Here is an 18,280-nt window from a genome sequence, read left to right as displayed (position 1 = left end):
GGTTAATCTGCCCAAAGGGGAAGGGGGAGAAAAGGTGCCAGCAGTGTGCAACAGGGGCCCGTTTCATAAACTTGTCATCAGTGACAAGTTGTCATAGATGTGACAAGCTACTGAAATTCTTGCATCTGATTGGCTGAGAGAAAATTTGTCATAGAAATGTGGCAGTTGTCACTGATAAAAAGTTTTATGAAACGGGCCCCTGGTTCATTCAAACATATTGTAGATACAAGATTTTCAACAGTGTTTGGCAGGACACAAATCACAAAGTCATGATGAATGCAAGCATGTGTGAATGCAGCATTGTACAAATAACAAAGTCGTGATGAATGCAAGCACGTGTGAACGCAGCATTGTGTCATCTATGCTAGTGCACATGGACTAGACATTGAAGTGACTGAGTATTAATAGTGATTGTATATTCAATACTCAAAAATATTCAAGCAAGGTTTTGGAGTCATGGGTCTGGAACATAACCCTTCACCACAGAAATTTATATGTTTCTATATCAGAGGTTTCAAGGATCTATTGGAGATCCCATCATAATGTCTCCCACTGTTAGGGTCTAACACACACATCAATGATGAACTTGACACCTCTGGACATCCACGTACAATGTACATCCACCACCGTCATATGCATTCAACTTTCCAAATTTGATTGAAAAAATATAAAAAGATTTGAGATGACTTGTCATAAAATTCCATGAGGCCAACTTGGTCACATTCCAAGCTTGGTATGACAGTTTGATGGAGGATACTGAAGCAGCTCTTTAGGTTTCGCCAGCTTTCTGCTATGACAAGCCCACCATCTTCTTAACTCTCTCATAGTTGGGCTGCGCAATCTCACGTGCCTTCTGCTCCCCAGTCCTAAGTACGCTCTCCAAGTAGGCTACATCGTCCCTTATCTCGTGGAATCTCTCGCGAATTGGCGCCAGCTTCTCGCTAATCACGTCCGCAACCACCAGTTTGAACTGCGCCGTCGTTAGGATCTCAGACCGCCTGCATATATTGGCGGGGTCCTTGCCCGTGAACGCGCACAGGATCGACACGATGTTCGAGACCCCCGGCCGTGACTCCGGGTCGTACGTCACCTCCGTGGTGAAGTCGGTTTTGGCCTTCTTGAACTTCTCGTTGATGTCACAGTGGGAGTCGGTCAGCATTATACGGCTCCTTGGGTCCCGCTCCGACTTGCTCATCTTCTGCTCAGGGTTGCGAAGGCTTTTGACCTTTCTGAATTCACCTGGAAGCATAATTGAAGCAACAAAGAGAAGCTTAATCCTAGCTCACATTATGAATCACTTAGAACAGCCAAATTTTTCTTCAAACACGTTTTTGATGAACACATGTCACACAGGAGGTTTGAACTAATTCAAACTTGATCGAATCTTCTCTAATCAATTTTAGTCATGAAGAATGTTCTGCAGTCAAAATTTCAATGATCACAGAACATGCTGTAGTGTTCCACACTAATGAAGTGTCACTATGTTTCAATTTTACTTTAAAACAAAAGATAACAAGCAAAGGAATACAACAGGAAGGAATACAAAAATCATGCCTCCCAGCCATGAAGAATATCATAGATGTTGGCCATTCAAAGAAAAATAATCATATAGCCTTGTCATGAAATGAACATCACAACAGAGTTTGGAATTTAGTCTCCATATTTACTCATTGCACATCCGTTATAAAATTTTCTGTAAAAAGTTTCATAGCTTTGAAAAACAGAATGTTTGCCAAAAGTGCTTGTGCACTGCAGTCTCAGAATAATGTGGCACACAGGGGGTTCACATAGTGACACACATTGAGTTATTATTGTGATCTCTGGAAGCCAGGCCAGTGCTTTCTTTACTTCCCTCCGAGGTCTGGGGTCAAAGTGCCTACAGTATACACTTTTGTACATGAGTTAGAAAGCTTTACACATGATCTGAAGAGGACGATTATCATTACAGGAATGAAAGGAGCTTGCTTGCTTCTTTTTGTTTGTTTTTTTTCTTACCCACAACTGCCTTTGGGGCTGGAAAGAACTCTCCGTAGGCATTGTTGAAGATGCGGGCCAAGTCCTGGGCCAGTTCCAAGTGGGGGACTTGGTCCTCACCGACAGGAACATGGGTTGCTCTGTGTGAATGTCCATCGTACAGGGTAAAAGGTGTCATATTGTGTGTTGACCAACAAATGCATCGGAGTATTGTATATGTGGTAAACTTTATACACAGACAAGACACATTTGGACATCGATGTAATTAATGCAATATATGTACTTGCTACATGGTATAGACACAGTCATAGCAAATTGAAATGCTGTCACAAATGCAGAAAAAATATGAAAATGCTAAAAGTAATGATAAAACAGTAATAATGATGAATAACACTTATATCTACAGCACTTAATACTAGCACTACTAAGGGCATTGATACAAAAAAGAACTTCAATTAAAAGAGAGTATATAGTTTCCAATATTACAATTATTATATAAAAACACAAAAACTAAAATTATAAAATAAAATATCCATTATATATGTAGAAGATGTTCATTTAGCAAGTGCCATTTTAACCATTGCATACAAGTATCACTAATTTGGACATCATATTTTGCAAGATTGCACTGAAACAAGAGGCAGGCTTTGCACTGTTTAAAAGCCAAGCTCTGCAGATGGGAATCATATCGTAGTAATATCTATGAAAAAGAGATTATGTACATTTCACTGTTGATCTCTCGCAAACAAACCATTTGCATGATCCAATTTGCCATGTTAACACACCAAGCACGATATCAAGTCATTACAAGAAAAGCAAAGAGAATCTTCATCATATTATGGTTTCTGCTGAAGACAAACAAACTGTGACTCTTCTGTACAAAATAAAGAAAAAAGTATACATTGTACATGAGAGATAATAATGCTATTGCCATGGTAACCTCACTTGTAGAGAAGAATATCTGCACTCTGAAGGATGGGGTAGGTGAAAAGACCGATGCAGGACTTGGACTTGTCATTCCCAGCCTTGGACTAGGAAAGAGAGATAGGAAGTCAGAAGACATGACGGTCTGGTAACGAGAATAAAATTATCTCGTAGACAAAGATCATCAGAGCTCCCGTATCAATATCCCGCTCAGTAGATAACATTGTGGCCCACTGGTACTCGAGGTCATATCAAAGATCAAACCTTGTGGGTAAACTTGGAGCGATCTAGTATCGCAAATACAAAACAGAACGGAGGTCCTTTGCCACACAAAATAAAACAAGAATGATTTGTACTTTAAATAGATAGAATATTCCCTCTACAGTCATGAAGTAATAATGTAAAAGCTGATGTTTTGGTGAGGTTCTGATATTGCAAATTTTGTGAATAACTGTTTGGGCACAAATTCACCAACACAAAAATATTGCCACCTGATCCATGACCCATCTGATGGCATTCAAAAGGCTTACTTTCTGCAATCAAAATGCAATTCTAAATATTGTATTTATTTGCACATCAGAGCAATTGTACCATAAATCCTAACCTCTTACTTTCAGAAACATGATGTGCTTCTAATACCAGGGGAGGATCCAGGAATTTTGTAAAAGGTGGGGGGGGGGGGGGGGGGGCGTAACTAATATTTCTGGTGCCACTTCCGGGTTTCATTTAATTTTGCCTGATTTCTTTTGTTTTTAACAAAAAAATAAAGGGGGGGGGGGCCTGCACCGGTTGCGCCCCCCTCTGGATCCGCCACTGAATACTGTAAACTCTGTGGTGGACTTATCTTCACAAAGACAATTAATGCCCTAAACTTAAACCCTTTCTGTACCAGGGACTTTGGACAATGTGTACAATGCTATGGGGTTTACTGTGGCTATCAGCAGCACACAAGGCACACAAAGGGATACAGACAACGGGTTTAAAGGGATAGTACATGGTGGAGATGAGAATTAGGCTTTTAACTTCTTGCGAGATACCAAGAAAACACTTATGAAATAGTACAGAGCATACCATTTTAAGAGAAATTCAAAGTTTATTTGATGAATATCGGGTTTAGAATGACTGAAATATCCAAAAACAAAGTAAAACAAAATGATCGTAATAAACGTTGGGTCCCACACTTTATTAGAATCACTCTGTTTTGGATATCTGTCAATTCAAAACCAATTTTCACCAAATACATGCTAACAATGTAAATGTTGAATTCCTCATGGAATTACATGCTCTTTCATATTTTATAAAAGGTTTCTCATTATCCCACCACAGAATGTTAGAAATCTGAAATTAGGTCTCAACCAAAACTAAACGGTCCCTTTAATAATGACAGGGTTTCATCCCTGATCTGGCAGGGGTATCCCTAGGCCATGACTTTAAGTCCAGGTACACACATGATCTACTCTGATTTACCCATATCTACCCTTGGGGAGCAAGTGCCAATGAACAGATACTGACTGGTACAAGCTCAGGGACAATGGAATGAACTTTGTCCCAGACTCAATCACACAGTCTTGACAGGTCAATCCTTGAGTCTGACACCTGATTAGCAGGGAAGGTCTTTTTCAAGACAGAATTCTCCTTTATTGGACACTACCTCCCTCTCCACCCCTTCCTACCCCCCCCCCCCCATTTCTGTAATGTAGTACAATAGCCATGTTCAGACGTATTTCTAGTCGGAGTAAAAATTTATGCCATGGCAATTAAAATTCAAATTAATGCATATCTTACCACGACCCTTGTGTCCACACGACGGTCGTGGGAAGAAACTCCAACCAATTTATGTGCGAGAGGGTCGGTGTAACTTCCGGAAGTGGTAGCGCCGCGCACATCGACCATGCGATTGTTTTTTTTACCAGTGGCATTTGTCTTCTCCATTCTTGTTGATGGAAATTTCTGCATGAGCGCTAGCTTTTTCGTCACGATCGACAAGGTTAGAATTGCACTACACGCGCACGTGCAGTCGCAAAATGTCAACATTGCAATTTGACCCAGGAAGTTTTACCTAGGTCGTAAGGTATGTACATGTATGTTCATAGATACTCCGAGGGCTTGTCTGCACGGGCAATTTACTCCGACCGGCTAGTCGTGGTAGCCAGATACTCCTGAGAAAACTCAGGAGTATCTCGTTCGGAGGAAGAAGTCCTGGTAAGTTCCGCGGAGGAAGTTACCACGACCTTGTTCAGACGGGCACTACTCCGACCTATCCTCCGAAGTTACTCCGACCAAGCTTCCTCCGACCCTTCCTCCGAAGTTACTCCGACCAAAACTGCCTCCGTCTGAACACAGCTAATATCAATGTTTTGTTTCTGACTGTATAGTAACGAAGCATAATGTACACCTGCTCCTTCCAATATTTTCTGTAATGTGTATTCAGATTCTATGCATAGCATTTGTTCACAAGAGTTGCCCTTAACATCTACAAAGCTTGCCAGAGGCTTGCCCTACCTAGCAGCAACCAAGTGAACTTGCTGCCTATGGAACTGAATGGGAGGGAACAGGTGAATGAAATGCTTCGATTACTAGACTGTAGGAAAAGAAATATCCATACATTGTAGTATATGGTACAGAAGGAATAATTCAGTTGTTGCTATGTGGGGCAAGCCTCCAAGGGCAAGCTTTGTTATTAAAGGGAAGGTAAACCCAAAGAGCAATGTGGATTGAGTGAAAGCAGCAACATTAGTAGAACAAATCAGTGAAAGTTTGAGGAAAATCAGATAATCAGTGCAAAAGTTATGAATTTTTAAAGTTTTGGTGTTGGAACCTCTGGATGAGGAGACTACTAGAGGTTATGACATATGAGTGGATAACAATACAAAGAAAATATAAAGGAAATTCAACAAAAATTCATTTTTCTAGCATTATGAAAAGGCACTTGACTAACTGCTTTCAGAAAGCAGGGGGAATAATTGCTACCCTTAACATATGTCAGTATCAAGTTGATGGAATTTGTAATTTTCATTAAAAAATGCATTTTTGTGGAATTTTCTTTATATTTTCGTTATAAATTGTTGTCCTCTCATACGTCATAACCTCAAGTAGTCTCCTCATCCAGTGGTTCCAACACCAAAACTTAAAAGATTCATAACTTTTGCATGGATCGTCCGATTTTCTTCAAACTTTCACTGATGTGTTTTAATAATTTTGCTGGTTTCACTCAATCCACATTGCTTTTTGGGTTTGCCTTCCCTTTAATAACAAAGCTTGCCCTTGGAGGCTTGCATTGGTGAATGAACCATGTATTGAATTTGAAAACATTACTGAAATGGTCTTATTGCCTTCATTGGGAACTGACTAACCCCAAACCTTCAAGCAATATGTATGACTAACCCCAGCTTGATATCTCTGGCATTCATGTCTGTGCTACAGAGGGTATCCTCCAAGTCACGAGATAAACTCATGATAACAATAACACTTTGCCAATACATCATGCCGCAACAATGTGTGACCTTGTGGACGTGCTATATACTTTGTGGTAGTTCCTTTTTTTTTTTTTCTTTCTAATATGGTATATGAATAGCCTTGTATGCGTCCATTCAACACACAAAAGCCACATCACATACGAACACTTGCCAAAGTCTTCTTTTGTAGACCTGTTTATACTACAAAACTTTGTACACCCTATTCTCTTTGAAGTTTTGAACCACATACAGCTGCCCCTTGCAGCTCCACATTTCAATAGATGAATAGATGACTACCAGGTAGATCCCATGAGCCTTAACCTTTATAACTTGTTGAAGGCTAGTTCCGCGTTAACTCAGTCATATTATCTGTCTGAAATATTGAGATACTGTATCTACGGGAAATGCGGATTGTAGCAAAAATCAGCTCGTCCTCAAAAGATTTAATCTCTGATTTTACAAACATCAGAGTTCGATGTGTTTCTGGAAGTATAATCCACATTGGGCTGCAACCTTGATCTTGGAAAATTATCACACAAATAAATGCACAAGCTTAAAGCCCAAAGAAAGTTCTGGTACGCCTGCAAAAGTTGTCAAATTTTGCTCCAAAATGTGAACGTGTGCCTAGGAAATGTGCGGAATAACGCTGTAATAACAAGATATTCGATGGGTAACAACGAAAATGGGAAATATCAACCAAAAACGTTCAGTCTCAGAACTTACCCGAACGGGGTCAGGCTAGACTCGGACTCGGGGATAACTCGGTCTCGCTGTGCTTGACGGCGGGATGAGTTGTATTGGTTGTCCCTCTGGATTGTACAGCGTTGTACTATGCATATGGGAGCGGCCTGTATAAACTACATTGTAGCGTTCTGGCTACTCGCAGTAATGGTCCGAGTTGTTACAACGCGCGCATCAAAAACCTCTTTGGCGCGCATGCAAAATTAGTGTGCGCCTCTCAAGCACCTCTAAAAGCAATCAAAGACGCTTGATAAACAACAACAAAAACTTCAAAGACCGCGCGTCTCAGCAACTGAGGTAATGTGCGTATTTAGGCTTGAGGACCGCGCGCTGTCCATTTGTTTTGTACAGGATTAGCACGCACTTTCCTGTCTGCTCATCAAGGCCTCGTTTGGTACCTGCAGTATAGAGTACTGATGAACATGGCGATCACGAACTGTGTGTAAATTGTCTGAAATAGGGTCGAGTTTTCCCTAAGACCGAGTTAGTCTGGAGCCTTCTGGAATAAAAGTCAGTCTACCGACTTTTATTATTTTTCTCAAAATACTCCAAAACGACTCATCATTCCGGCAAACCGCGTCAGCCAGGTAAGTTTCTTTGTAGACTCTTTCGATATATTGCAAGCAAATATGAAATGGTGTCAGACGGGTTCTCAGGCCCTTACCAGAACTTAGTTTTCACTTTAAGCTGAAGCAGCAAAGAATGTTTTCATCTTTCACCACCAAAACACTTTACAGGTTTACAACAATTTGACTGCCAAACTAGTGAAATGTACAAACAAAAACATACATTACTTGTAGGGGCCTATTCTTCCAAATTACATTTCTTTTGTAGATTGCTTTGTCAAGATACTGCCTCATACAATGTACGAACTTGCTAGGACTGCATAACACACATAGCTCTTGGGGAATTTGTTCTTTTGATTGAATCATTCTTTATTCAAGAAAATGTTTATACATAACCAGGTCAATTATCCCTTTAGATAATTGAAGGTATACATTGAAAGTATTTTATGCTGAAAATGCCTCTTCCATAACAATCAAAGGATATGACCTTAAAGACTGGAGATATTTTCAATAAGCATTCTCCCTTCCCTATATTAAGACCATCTTTACCAGACATACGGCAGGGCTGCACACTAAAACCCATTTTTTTCTACTGGTTCTGCCTGTCTGTCGAACCAGTAGGTAGGCCTACCTAGTTTTTCCATTTTTTTTTCTGGTCCATTCCTGTAAAAGTTACAAGTTGTACTGGTCCAACAGTGATTTTTATGGTCCTGGACCGTCGGACCAGTGCCAGTGTGCATCCTTGCATATGGGTATGTAAGAGTTTAGTTTAAGGATGTGAAATGGACTCACCTTCCACTGAGGGAACTGGCCTAGTCTTGGTATGGTCGTCTTACAGCCAAGGATCCAACTCAGCTCTGCATGCTGACTTACCTATAAGCCAATTCACATCAAAAATTTGTCCTCCTGTTAACATTACTGTTTCGTGAAATCTTCTTGTAAAGCTACTAAAAACACTAATCACCGAGGCACTACATAAAAGTTTATTCACACGATCAGAGTGTGTATTTTTTGTACTGTACAATGCACAATTAACATTTGCTAAAAGAAATTACAAAAAAACCCTTTCTAATACTATACTTAATTTGTATGTCATGCCATAATCATGACACACTGATCCATAAGTATAAGCAAATTTTGCATCTTTCTATTACAGAGAACATGAGAATGACCCCCCCCCAAAAAAAAAAACAAAAACAAAAAAAAAAACACCTTTGCTATGACCCTCCCTCAAAAAAAAAAAAAAAAAAAAAGATAGAGAAACCCTTTGCAACAGCATCAACAAAAAACAAATGTTGCAGCCTTTATTTAACTCTTCATGTGCCACGTTGGCACATCCGGCTCAGTCGACGGCGTGCCAACTTCGCATATTCTGCTCAACAAACAAAGCCGCCAAAAACGATCGATAAATTGCTAATCACTGGTAATCCTGCGGCACAATGAAAGCGTTTTTCATGCTTTTGTTCCTCTCATTATATGGCTTGCATTCTATGTGGTGATTGACTATCAAGTGGTGTTCCCAACTAGATTTGCTCGTACATTCTAAGTTTCTGTCACGGTTTTATGTGCAAAAGTCATGCCTTTACAGTAATGTAGCAACTAGTCATTCGAAAGAGAAATTGAAAATAGATTCATCATACGATTTATATCGAAACAAAGTTTGGCATTCCTCTTTAACTTTGCCTACTATTATGCCCATCTTAACAGAAATTTGAAGAGGTTATAGAAATTGGAAAAACAGAATTCTTTCTCAAATCATGACTACTTTCGTGTCTCGGAATAACGTGGCACACAGGGGGTTTCCACCATGGCACATAAAGAGTTAAAAGGGGAATTATCAATGCAACAAGTGCTTTGAAATGATGAAATGATAAAGAAGGTTGGTAAATTATCCTAAACTCACTCCCCAACATTTTTTTTGTCAAATGATTGAAAATAAAAAAATTTTGGTAATATATTTTGGAGTATATAATGACAAAACATGGAAACGGGAGTGAATCAGAGTGAATCTTTCCCTAACTCATGCTGGATGGCTGAGCATCATACTCCAGCTTGATCTCAGTCTAATGATCATGATGATGATGATAGCCATGATAATAATGAAAAAGGGCATTCATCTTTACCACAACATTTGTCAAGAAAAGATAATCTATGAAGTAACATTCACAAAACTGTATTTCCCCCCTCGTATGCCATGACATGGATGACATGGATGACATGATGATGATGATGATTGCGATGATGATGATTATGATAGTGATGGTGTTCATTCCTATCATCATTATCCTTTTAATACCATCATCACTCATCAAGCCTGCATGGGAGGGAGAGAGGAGAGATTTTTAATAGCCATTTGATTCCACTAATGGAAGACGATTATATCTAAACCTCTGAAAATAATTTTAAAAAAAGAGGGGGGGGGGGGGAGCTGAATCTTGACCCCAACTCACACTCGATTGCTGGAAGAGGATACACCTGTCAGGATCGATGCCGCAAGCAAGGAGCACAGCAACCGTCGTCAGGATGCTCTCCCGGAGCTGGGCGGGGTCCTGGGGCAGCGTGATGGAGTGCAGGTCGGCGATGCTGAGCACCATCTCCGTCTGCGGCTCCTTCTGGAGCTCCACCCAGCTCCGGATGGACCCCAGGTAGTTGCCGATGTGGGGCACGCCCGTCGGCTGGATGCCGGAGAAGATCCGCCTGACCTGAGCACAGGATTGTGAAGAATGCAGTGTGTTTGTTTGTGTGTGGGTCAAGGTTCGGCGATCATGCTCATACACTTGTTCAGTGTATTAAAATGGTTCACAGTTCACTGCAATTTACTACATGCATAGTATATCCAAATCTTTATGAACCATCCAGTCTTTAACTATTAGTTAGCAGCATCAACTCTTTAAACATACGACCTGTATTATTGTAATAAGCGATTTTAAGAATACATACAGTATAACAAAGTATCTGGCTTCTACAAGTATTTAGTGGTTTAGATACTGACAGTCTAACAGATAAACACATGTCTTTTTTTATGATCAGTTTTAATTATCATTTCCATCTCTTTAAATGCCATGTTAAGAATGTAAACAAACACAGGAGAACACAACAGAAATGTGGAGGGGTGGGAGGTCTCAGTTTGACAACTCACATAGTAATGAGAGATAAATAAATTGTGTGAATTTTCTCACTTATACTAATTTTGATGTGAATTTGTTCATCTTTATAATAGATTTTAGTGCTACAGCTCTCAAGTGTTCATCTTCAATAGATTTTAGTGTTTGACAGTATTCTCATGTTGACATTATTCATCTTGCAAGGCAAGACAACAAGAAGAGAAAAAAAAAATCATCCTACTTGCCAGAATGGACATTTTGCCTTTTATTGGGACCACTTTGTGTTGCTTTTAGTACGTACTAGAATATTTCAGCCCTTTCAAAACTGATTTTCATCAAATAAACTTTTAATTGCTCTTAGAATTGCATCCTCTATAATATTTCATACGAGTGGTTACTAAATCATCTCGCAAAAAATGTAAAATATGAATCCCCATCTCAACCAAAACTATACCATTTGTTTTAAAGTTATGACTGACTGACTGAACACCCAGGACTGTTTTGTTTTTCTCTTACAAATTAATTTCCCTCTCTTCACTCCTATTACTTGAAAACGCACTTTCCAATGTGTGTGCGTGTGTGTGTGTGTGTGTGTGTGTTTGCATTCAATTGAGTGGGGCAGACCACTTCACTGAACTTGCACTCTGCTCTCTGCAATGAGCAAAGTGGGATCATTTACACCGTATATAATTTGACATGACATTAATTAATGAATTGTGATAGCTAGACACCTGGGACTTATTTTATTTTGTTTTACAGTTGAACCTCTCGTATCCGGACAAGTCGGGACCGGGGCTCATCTGGATAAGGGATTTGGTCGGATACGGGAGACTCAATGCTTTATACACTTACGTATACATGTACTGATGTAGCGAATTGTAGTACCACATGTAGTAATGTGTATACTGCAACCTTTCGTTGTTACATTTGGGGATGTTTGGGGATGTTAAAATGTCTGAAGGTAAGCAATTTGGAAGGAAATTTGATGTAATGTATGTTAATCATGTTCGAAGTAATATGTAATTCATGTGTGTTTGTGTAGGAGTTCTCAAGGAGTTAGGAATCCCCCTTTCCTCCCGTAATTATTAAAACAAAAATCACGGCGAGATTGCGTCCGTATAATAGAGAGATCCGGATAAAGGGAGGCCGGATAAGAGAGGTTCAACTGTACTTGAAAACGCACTTTCCAATGTGTGTGTGTGTGTGTGTGTTTGCATTGAGTGGGGCAGACCACTTCACTGAACTTGCACTCTGTTCTCTGCAATGAGCAAAGTGGGATCATTTACACTTTATATAATTTGACATGACACCTGGGACTTATTTTATTTTGTATTCTTTCTTTTTTTAAATCACATCTGCTCAGGAAGAGTGCTTACATACCTCTCACTAGACCTGGGATAACAAGATGACACACAAAATTGTTCAGCAAGATTTCCTGGGCCTTACACCACAGCCTCGCAATCGCAAGAGTTACCGACTGAGCCACTGCATTATACATTTGTAACCGGAGCTGTATTGCCATGCTAGATGCTATGGAGCTTTGTAATACATCCCATAATTTGCCACAGATTTTAATATTTCAAGGACAACACCCACGATGAAACTGATATGATGCCATTATGCACCAGCGTAGAACAATACAGCTAAAACTGAGATAAGATGACTAGTAAACAAAGACTAAAATCAATGAACTGAACAGCATGATTCATTGACACATACTGTAGGACACCTGAATGACAATTCATGCATGGTTTGTGGACCATTGCACTTCTTGTCTGAGCTAATTTGCATGAAAACTGCCTTTCATTCTTGTGACCAAAAAGGCACGAAGTTAGCATCCCAAATCACTGAATCTCACATAACTTAACCCCTTGAGGACCAGTCCCGAGTATACTCGGGTAGGTGTCTATGGGAAATGCGTGTTGATAGCAAAATCAGTCCGTCATCAACAGGTTAAACAACAGACCCAAGCAAGGTAGAAGGGGGGGGGGGGGGATTTACCCATAGAATGTTTTGAAATCACTTCAGCAATATTGTAACGTGTTCACATATGAGCCTGTTCAAGATACAACAAACTGATTTCTACAGACATTTGATTTTATTTGTTTGCTCTTTAAAATCTCTAAATTCTAAGCTGCTTGGTGGGGCATCATTTACCCCATTTCCTCTCTACAACAACCTAACATCATTTACCCATAGAATGTTTTGAAATCACTTAAGCAATATTGTAACGTGTCCACATATGAGCCTGTTCAAGATACAACAAACTGATTTCTACAGACATTTGATTTTATTTGTTTGCTCTTTAAAATCTCTAAATTCTAAGCTGCTTGGTGGGGCATCATTTACCCCATTTCCTCTCTACAACAACCTACCATCTTAATGTCAGAACTGCTGGCTATCTCGTACAATGTACTAGACAGAGGGCTGAGAAGAAGGGGAGGGGGGGGGGGGGACACTGTAAAGTCAAGATGAGGACAGGAGTACAAAAGATCTAACAAACATTTGTATGTACTTGGGCAAATTAGTAGTAGAACATTTTGGAAACATGTAGTAGAAAATTTTGGAAACATGTTGCCAAAAACAAGTTTTTGCCCTTCATGGAGAAGTATGCACTGAAGATCTATTTTTTGTTGTAAATGGGGATATGATTTCATAATATTTGGAAATCATTTGTGTGTGTGATATTTTTCCTCAGTTAAAAAAAAAAGAAGAAGAAATGGTGGGGGAGAGGCAGAAGCACGGGGGGGGGGGGGGGGGATGGGGACAGGATGTCATGCTACACACTGACTGGATAGGATGTACATTGTAAATTAATGCAGTCAAACCAAGCCTAATAAACAGAAAAACAAAAATTGCTGGAAAAGAGACTGATCTCTGTTCTACTGTATCTCCTTCTATTCTACCTGACCATGCAGCACTGGAATATGAAACAAAGAGGCTAGCTTCAGTTCGGCCATATAGTGACATGACACAGCACACCACAGCCTAGTACTAGAAACTTTGCATTCTAATGTTACACACAACCTAACTAGGAATCAAAATTGATAGTCCTCCAAATAACACACAAGACACAACTTTGCATTTAATACAAGGTTAAATTTTGAGTGACTGGACCCAGAACTGCTAGAAAACCTCCTCCGCATCTACATGACTTTAGCCACAAGCATCAAGAAACCTTAAAGGGCACTGTCTAATATTGTCTCCAGTGTGCAAAATCTTAACCCGTTGAGGACGGTTTGATTTTGCATCAACACAGGACTCATCCTCAACGGGTTAACTGCATGGAGCGACATGCCACATACCCCAGTCTCTGACATTGCGTAAGAAAGTTTGGAAAAACAAGGGATGAAAATTGCAGGAAACCAATGACCAAATACACTCACAGTGTATAAAAGTGGATCGAGTGAAAGTGCTCAGCAATATTAGTACAACACATCAGTGAAAGTTTGATAAAAATATGACAATTTATTCAAAAGTTATGAATTGTTAAAGCTTTGGTGCTGTCGTTGCTGGCTAATGAGACTTACTACACTTCATTATGTCATTATGGACAACAACATAAAGAAAATATATAAAAGAAAAGTCTAAATATTTTCACTTTTCTAGCATTATTAAAGAGGTGAGCATTTGACTTTTCTCTTTCAGAAAGCAGAGGGAATAATATCGCCCTTTTTCTACCAATTATACATCTTGTACGCCAGTATTCAAGTCCATAGAATGAGTACTTTTCATACAGAATTAGACTTTACAAAAAGCGGAATTCTCCTTACATGTATATTTTGTTTATTTTGTTGTCTAAAATAACACCACAAACTGTAAATCTTGTAGTTATCTAGTCTTCTTTTCCAGCAATGATGGCATTGAAACTTGTAGAATTCGTACCTTTCAATTGTATGATTTTCTTTAACTTTCTCTGGTGTTCCACTATAAATATTGCTGATGAGTACTCGCACTCAATCCACACGTTGGGCTTTGGTTTCCTTCAACACTGAATGCTACAAATCAGTGAAAATCTGTGAGAGACTGGATTTACCACACTTTATACACTGACCACTTACTACTTACCACACTTACATTGTACTTGTCACTCAAAATTTCCAATTATTAGATTGTTGCAATGAACAAGTGCGTAGATACGGTAGTCTACACAGGGTGCTCCCATTACAATGAACATGGTTATAGTGGAATTTGTTACAGCACGGCCGGCGGAACTGTGTGCACCATACAAAGGAATGTATTCAAGGTGTCATCACTTTGGGCCCCAACACTTTTCTTAACCCGGAAGTACGTAAGTGGCACTAAATAGAAATAGATAGAGATCTTGAAGTGTGAGCGCGGTAAGGTTATGTTTTTCCACTGAAGATCTTTATTTTTTATTGTTTAGTTTGTTTGTTTTTTGAGCCGAGGACCTTTTTTTTTTTTTTTCTTTTTTGCTTGTTAGCTCATGAAACCTGAAAAATGGGCCCCAACACTTTTGAAAACACTCCGCCGGCCCTGTACAGTACTAGAAATGTGAAAGGCAGAATTATCATCATTTACTGTCTTTGGTGGAAAATTCCCTTTAGCTTTAGTCATAATGTTATAATACAATTTTGATAGTTTGATATGATGAAAAATTGGCTGACAAGCAGCCGGATTTGGGGGGGTTAAACTCCCTAAACCCCAAAACAAAACAAACAAGGAAAAGTAGAAATTACGCGGTGCGTAATATATGTCCCTGGAAGAAGTAGCATTTAGTAGCAAAATGTACAATATAGGTAAAAAGATCAAGGTCAATGGTCAAAGAAGTCAAAGGTCAAAATTCTATGCAGAAGTTTTGAAGCCCTCACCTAGTGCCATCACATAAAGCAAACGAAATCGAAATCGGGTTAGAAATGGCGAAGGAGTAGCATTTTGTTGCCAATGTACAATATAGGTAAAAAAATCAAGGTCAAAGGTCAAAGAAGTCAAAGGTCAAAATTCTGTGTAGAAGTTTTGAAGCCCTCACCTAGTGCCATCACATAAAGCAAATGGAATCGAAATCGGGTTAGAAATGGCGAAGGAGTAGCATTTGGTAGCAAAATGTACAATACAGGTCAAAAATCAAGGTCAAAGGTCAAAGAAGTCAAAGGTCAAAATTCTGTGTAGAAGTTTTGAAGCCCTCATCTAGCGCCATCACTTAAAGCAAACGGAATTGAAATCGGGTTACAAATGGCGAAGGAGTAGCATTTTGTAGCAAAATGTACAATATAGGTCAAAAATCAAGGTCAAAGGTCAAGAAGTCAAAGGTCAAAATTCTGTGTAGAAGCTTTGAAGCCCTCACCTAGCGCCATCACATAAAGCAAACGGAATCAAAATCGGGTTTGAAATGGCGAAGGAGTAGCATTTTGTAGGCAATGTACAACATAGGTCAAAAATCAAGGTCAAAGGTCAAAGAAGTCAAAGGTCAAAATTCTGTGTAGAATTTTTGAAGCCCTCACCTAGTGCCATCATATAAAGCAAACAGAATCAAAATCGGGTTAGAAATGGCGGCGGAGTAGCATTTGGAAGCAAAATGTACAATAGACACTATAGGTCAAAGGTCAAGGTCAAAGGTCACAACTGAAATTCTGTACAGAAGTTTCAAAGCTCCCATGTAGTGCTATTATATAAAGCAAACAGAATCAAAATCGGGTCAGAAATGGCGAAGGAGTAGCATTTTGAACATTTTGATCGATCACACACGGACGCACAGACGGACGGACAGACGGACACACACACGTACGGAGCCCGTTTCATAGTCCCCTGCTCGAACTCGTTCGGCGGGGACAAACAAAGGGGGGGGGGGGGTTATCGTGTACCTTTGGTTATTAAAGACCTACAAGGTAACTGCAAGCGATCCTAATAAAAATTGGAACCCACTTTACTGTTACGATCACTTTGTTTTCTTGTGCTTTTAGATGTCTCAGCCATTCCAAAACTGAATTTTCATCAAATAAACTTTGAATTCCTCTCAGAAAGGTATGCTCTGTGATATTTGATAAGTGCATGGTTTCTTGGTAGAATCTAGAGTTCTATCTCACAAAAATCAAATTAAGGCAAAAGCCCAATCCTCATCTCCACCAACACGATCTTATCAAGTTCCATCACTTCTACATTCACAGTAGTCCAAGCTTGATCTACTTAGTATCAAACAAACTTACACTAAAATTACATAGGGGCCTACTGTCAAAATGTCATACACTTGCACTCACCTCAGTTTCAGCATCACCAACAACAGAGGCGGCCGCCTGTGGGTTGGCCACACTGCTGGATGTATGAAGCGATTTTAGGATACTGGTTCGCCTTTCACAAAGTGACACGAGACATCGCATTCCTCGACAACTAAACGCCATGATTCAAAATATCCACTAAATCCGATGGTACGGTGGCAATAGTTCAGGAAACTGAAGTTTTCCCAGCTACAGGTGTAGTTTGGAACATACACGCGATACACCGAGCGAGCGAGCATACGACACTCGCCGCGGCGCCGCCGGTCCGTGGCTACCAGCCAACTGTGTCTGTAGTCCAAGTGTGTGGTGCAACAGCCCAACACGATCGATCGCTGATGACTCGAGCTTTCGCAACACGCGAAGGTCAGATTTCGTGCGGCTTTTCTGAATCCTCTCAGTGAATCCACATTTTTTCAGCCTACTACCACCACCACAGAAACCACTCTACTAATATCTGTACAATTACCACGTACTTTATACCTTGGCAACACCAATCCCCACTGATGAGCTGGGTGGATTAAACTGTCTAACGTAACGCTGCATGCATGCTCAGAATCCAGCTAGCAGCCGCGATGTCGATGGGGCCTTTGTCGAAGGAAAGTATCTTATTATTTAGGAGCAGCTGAAAACTAAGAGCACAATAGTGAACTAAGTGGGCGCTTGTTTACTGTTGAAACGATGAGGTTGATATCAATTTTATAGACAAACATGGAAAAAAGCCTCCAAAGTGATAGATATTTTTATTTCTACATAAATGAAAAACATCACGTAAATTGAACATTATCTATATGCCTGTAACAAGGCTATAATTTGATCACATGTCCCTGGCTTGACCGTGGGAAGCTCCTCCCACTTTTCTCTTCAGTGATCTACGAATCCACTGATGCAATACAAACTAAACATACTAAACATTTTACTCCTGCGCCATTGCTATCGCGTCTTCAAATATAATACAAAGTACTGCTGTTTCAAATCAAAGATCGTACAATTTAGAGATTATTGTGATAATATACCAAATGGGTCCTGCATGTATCAAAATGTCTATAGTAATGCTGAAAATTCGTATGGACAGATAAATCGTAAACAACGAATCTTGCGTGAGTAAGTGAAAAAAATAACAAAACACAAGACACTTTATGAACTATAGCCTATTATATACTAGCCTGAAACCGTTATAGGCCTACAGGAATTTTGCCGAGAGTATCACAGATCTTTGATGCCAGCACCCAATGCACACTCACCAATTCATTGATATACCATTTAGTCGAATATTTGTCTCATAC

The 18,280-nt window shown here is 39.7% G+C and overlaps 1 protein-coding gene across 1 annotated transcript; it reads right to left on the bottom strand.

Moving 5' to 3' along the window:
- Positions 1-640: 640 nt before the first annotated feature.
- LOC140242770 (tryptophan--tRNA ligase, mitochondrial-like) lies at positions 641-17,314 on the bottom strand. Its single transcript, XM_072322529.1, has 6 exons — positions 16,980-17,314; positions 10,111-10,362; positions 8,453-8,533; positions 2,920-3,005; positions 1,996-2,114; positions 641-1,239 (listed from the first exon to the last, which is right to left on the bottom strand). The coding sequence occupies exons 1-6, from the start codon at positions 17,118-17,120 to the stop codon at positions 791-793; spliced, it is 1,128 nt and encodes a 375-aa protein (XP_072178630.1). The 5' UTR covers positions 17,121-17,314; the 3' UTR covers positions 641-790.
- Positions 17,315-18,280: the final 966 nt, after the last annotated feature.

This window comes from Diadema setosum, chromosome 19 (assembly GCF_964275005.1).
Source record: "Diadema setosum chromosome 19, eeDiaSeto1, whole genome shotgun sequence".
NCBI lineage: Eukaryota > Metazoa > Echinodermata > Echinoidea > Diadematoida > Diadematidae > Diadema > Diadema setosum.
This window is presented reverse-complemented; position numbering and strand designations above follow the sequence as displayed.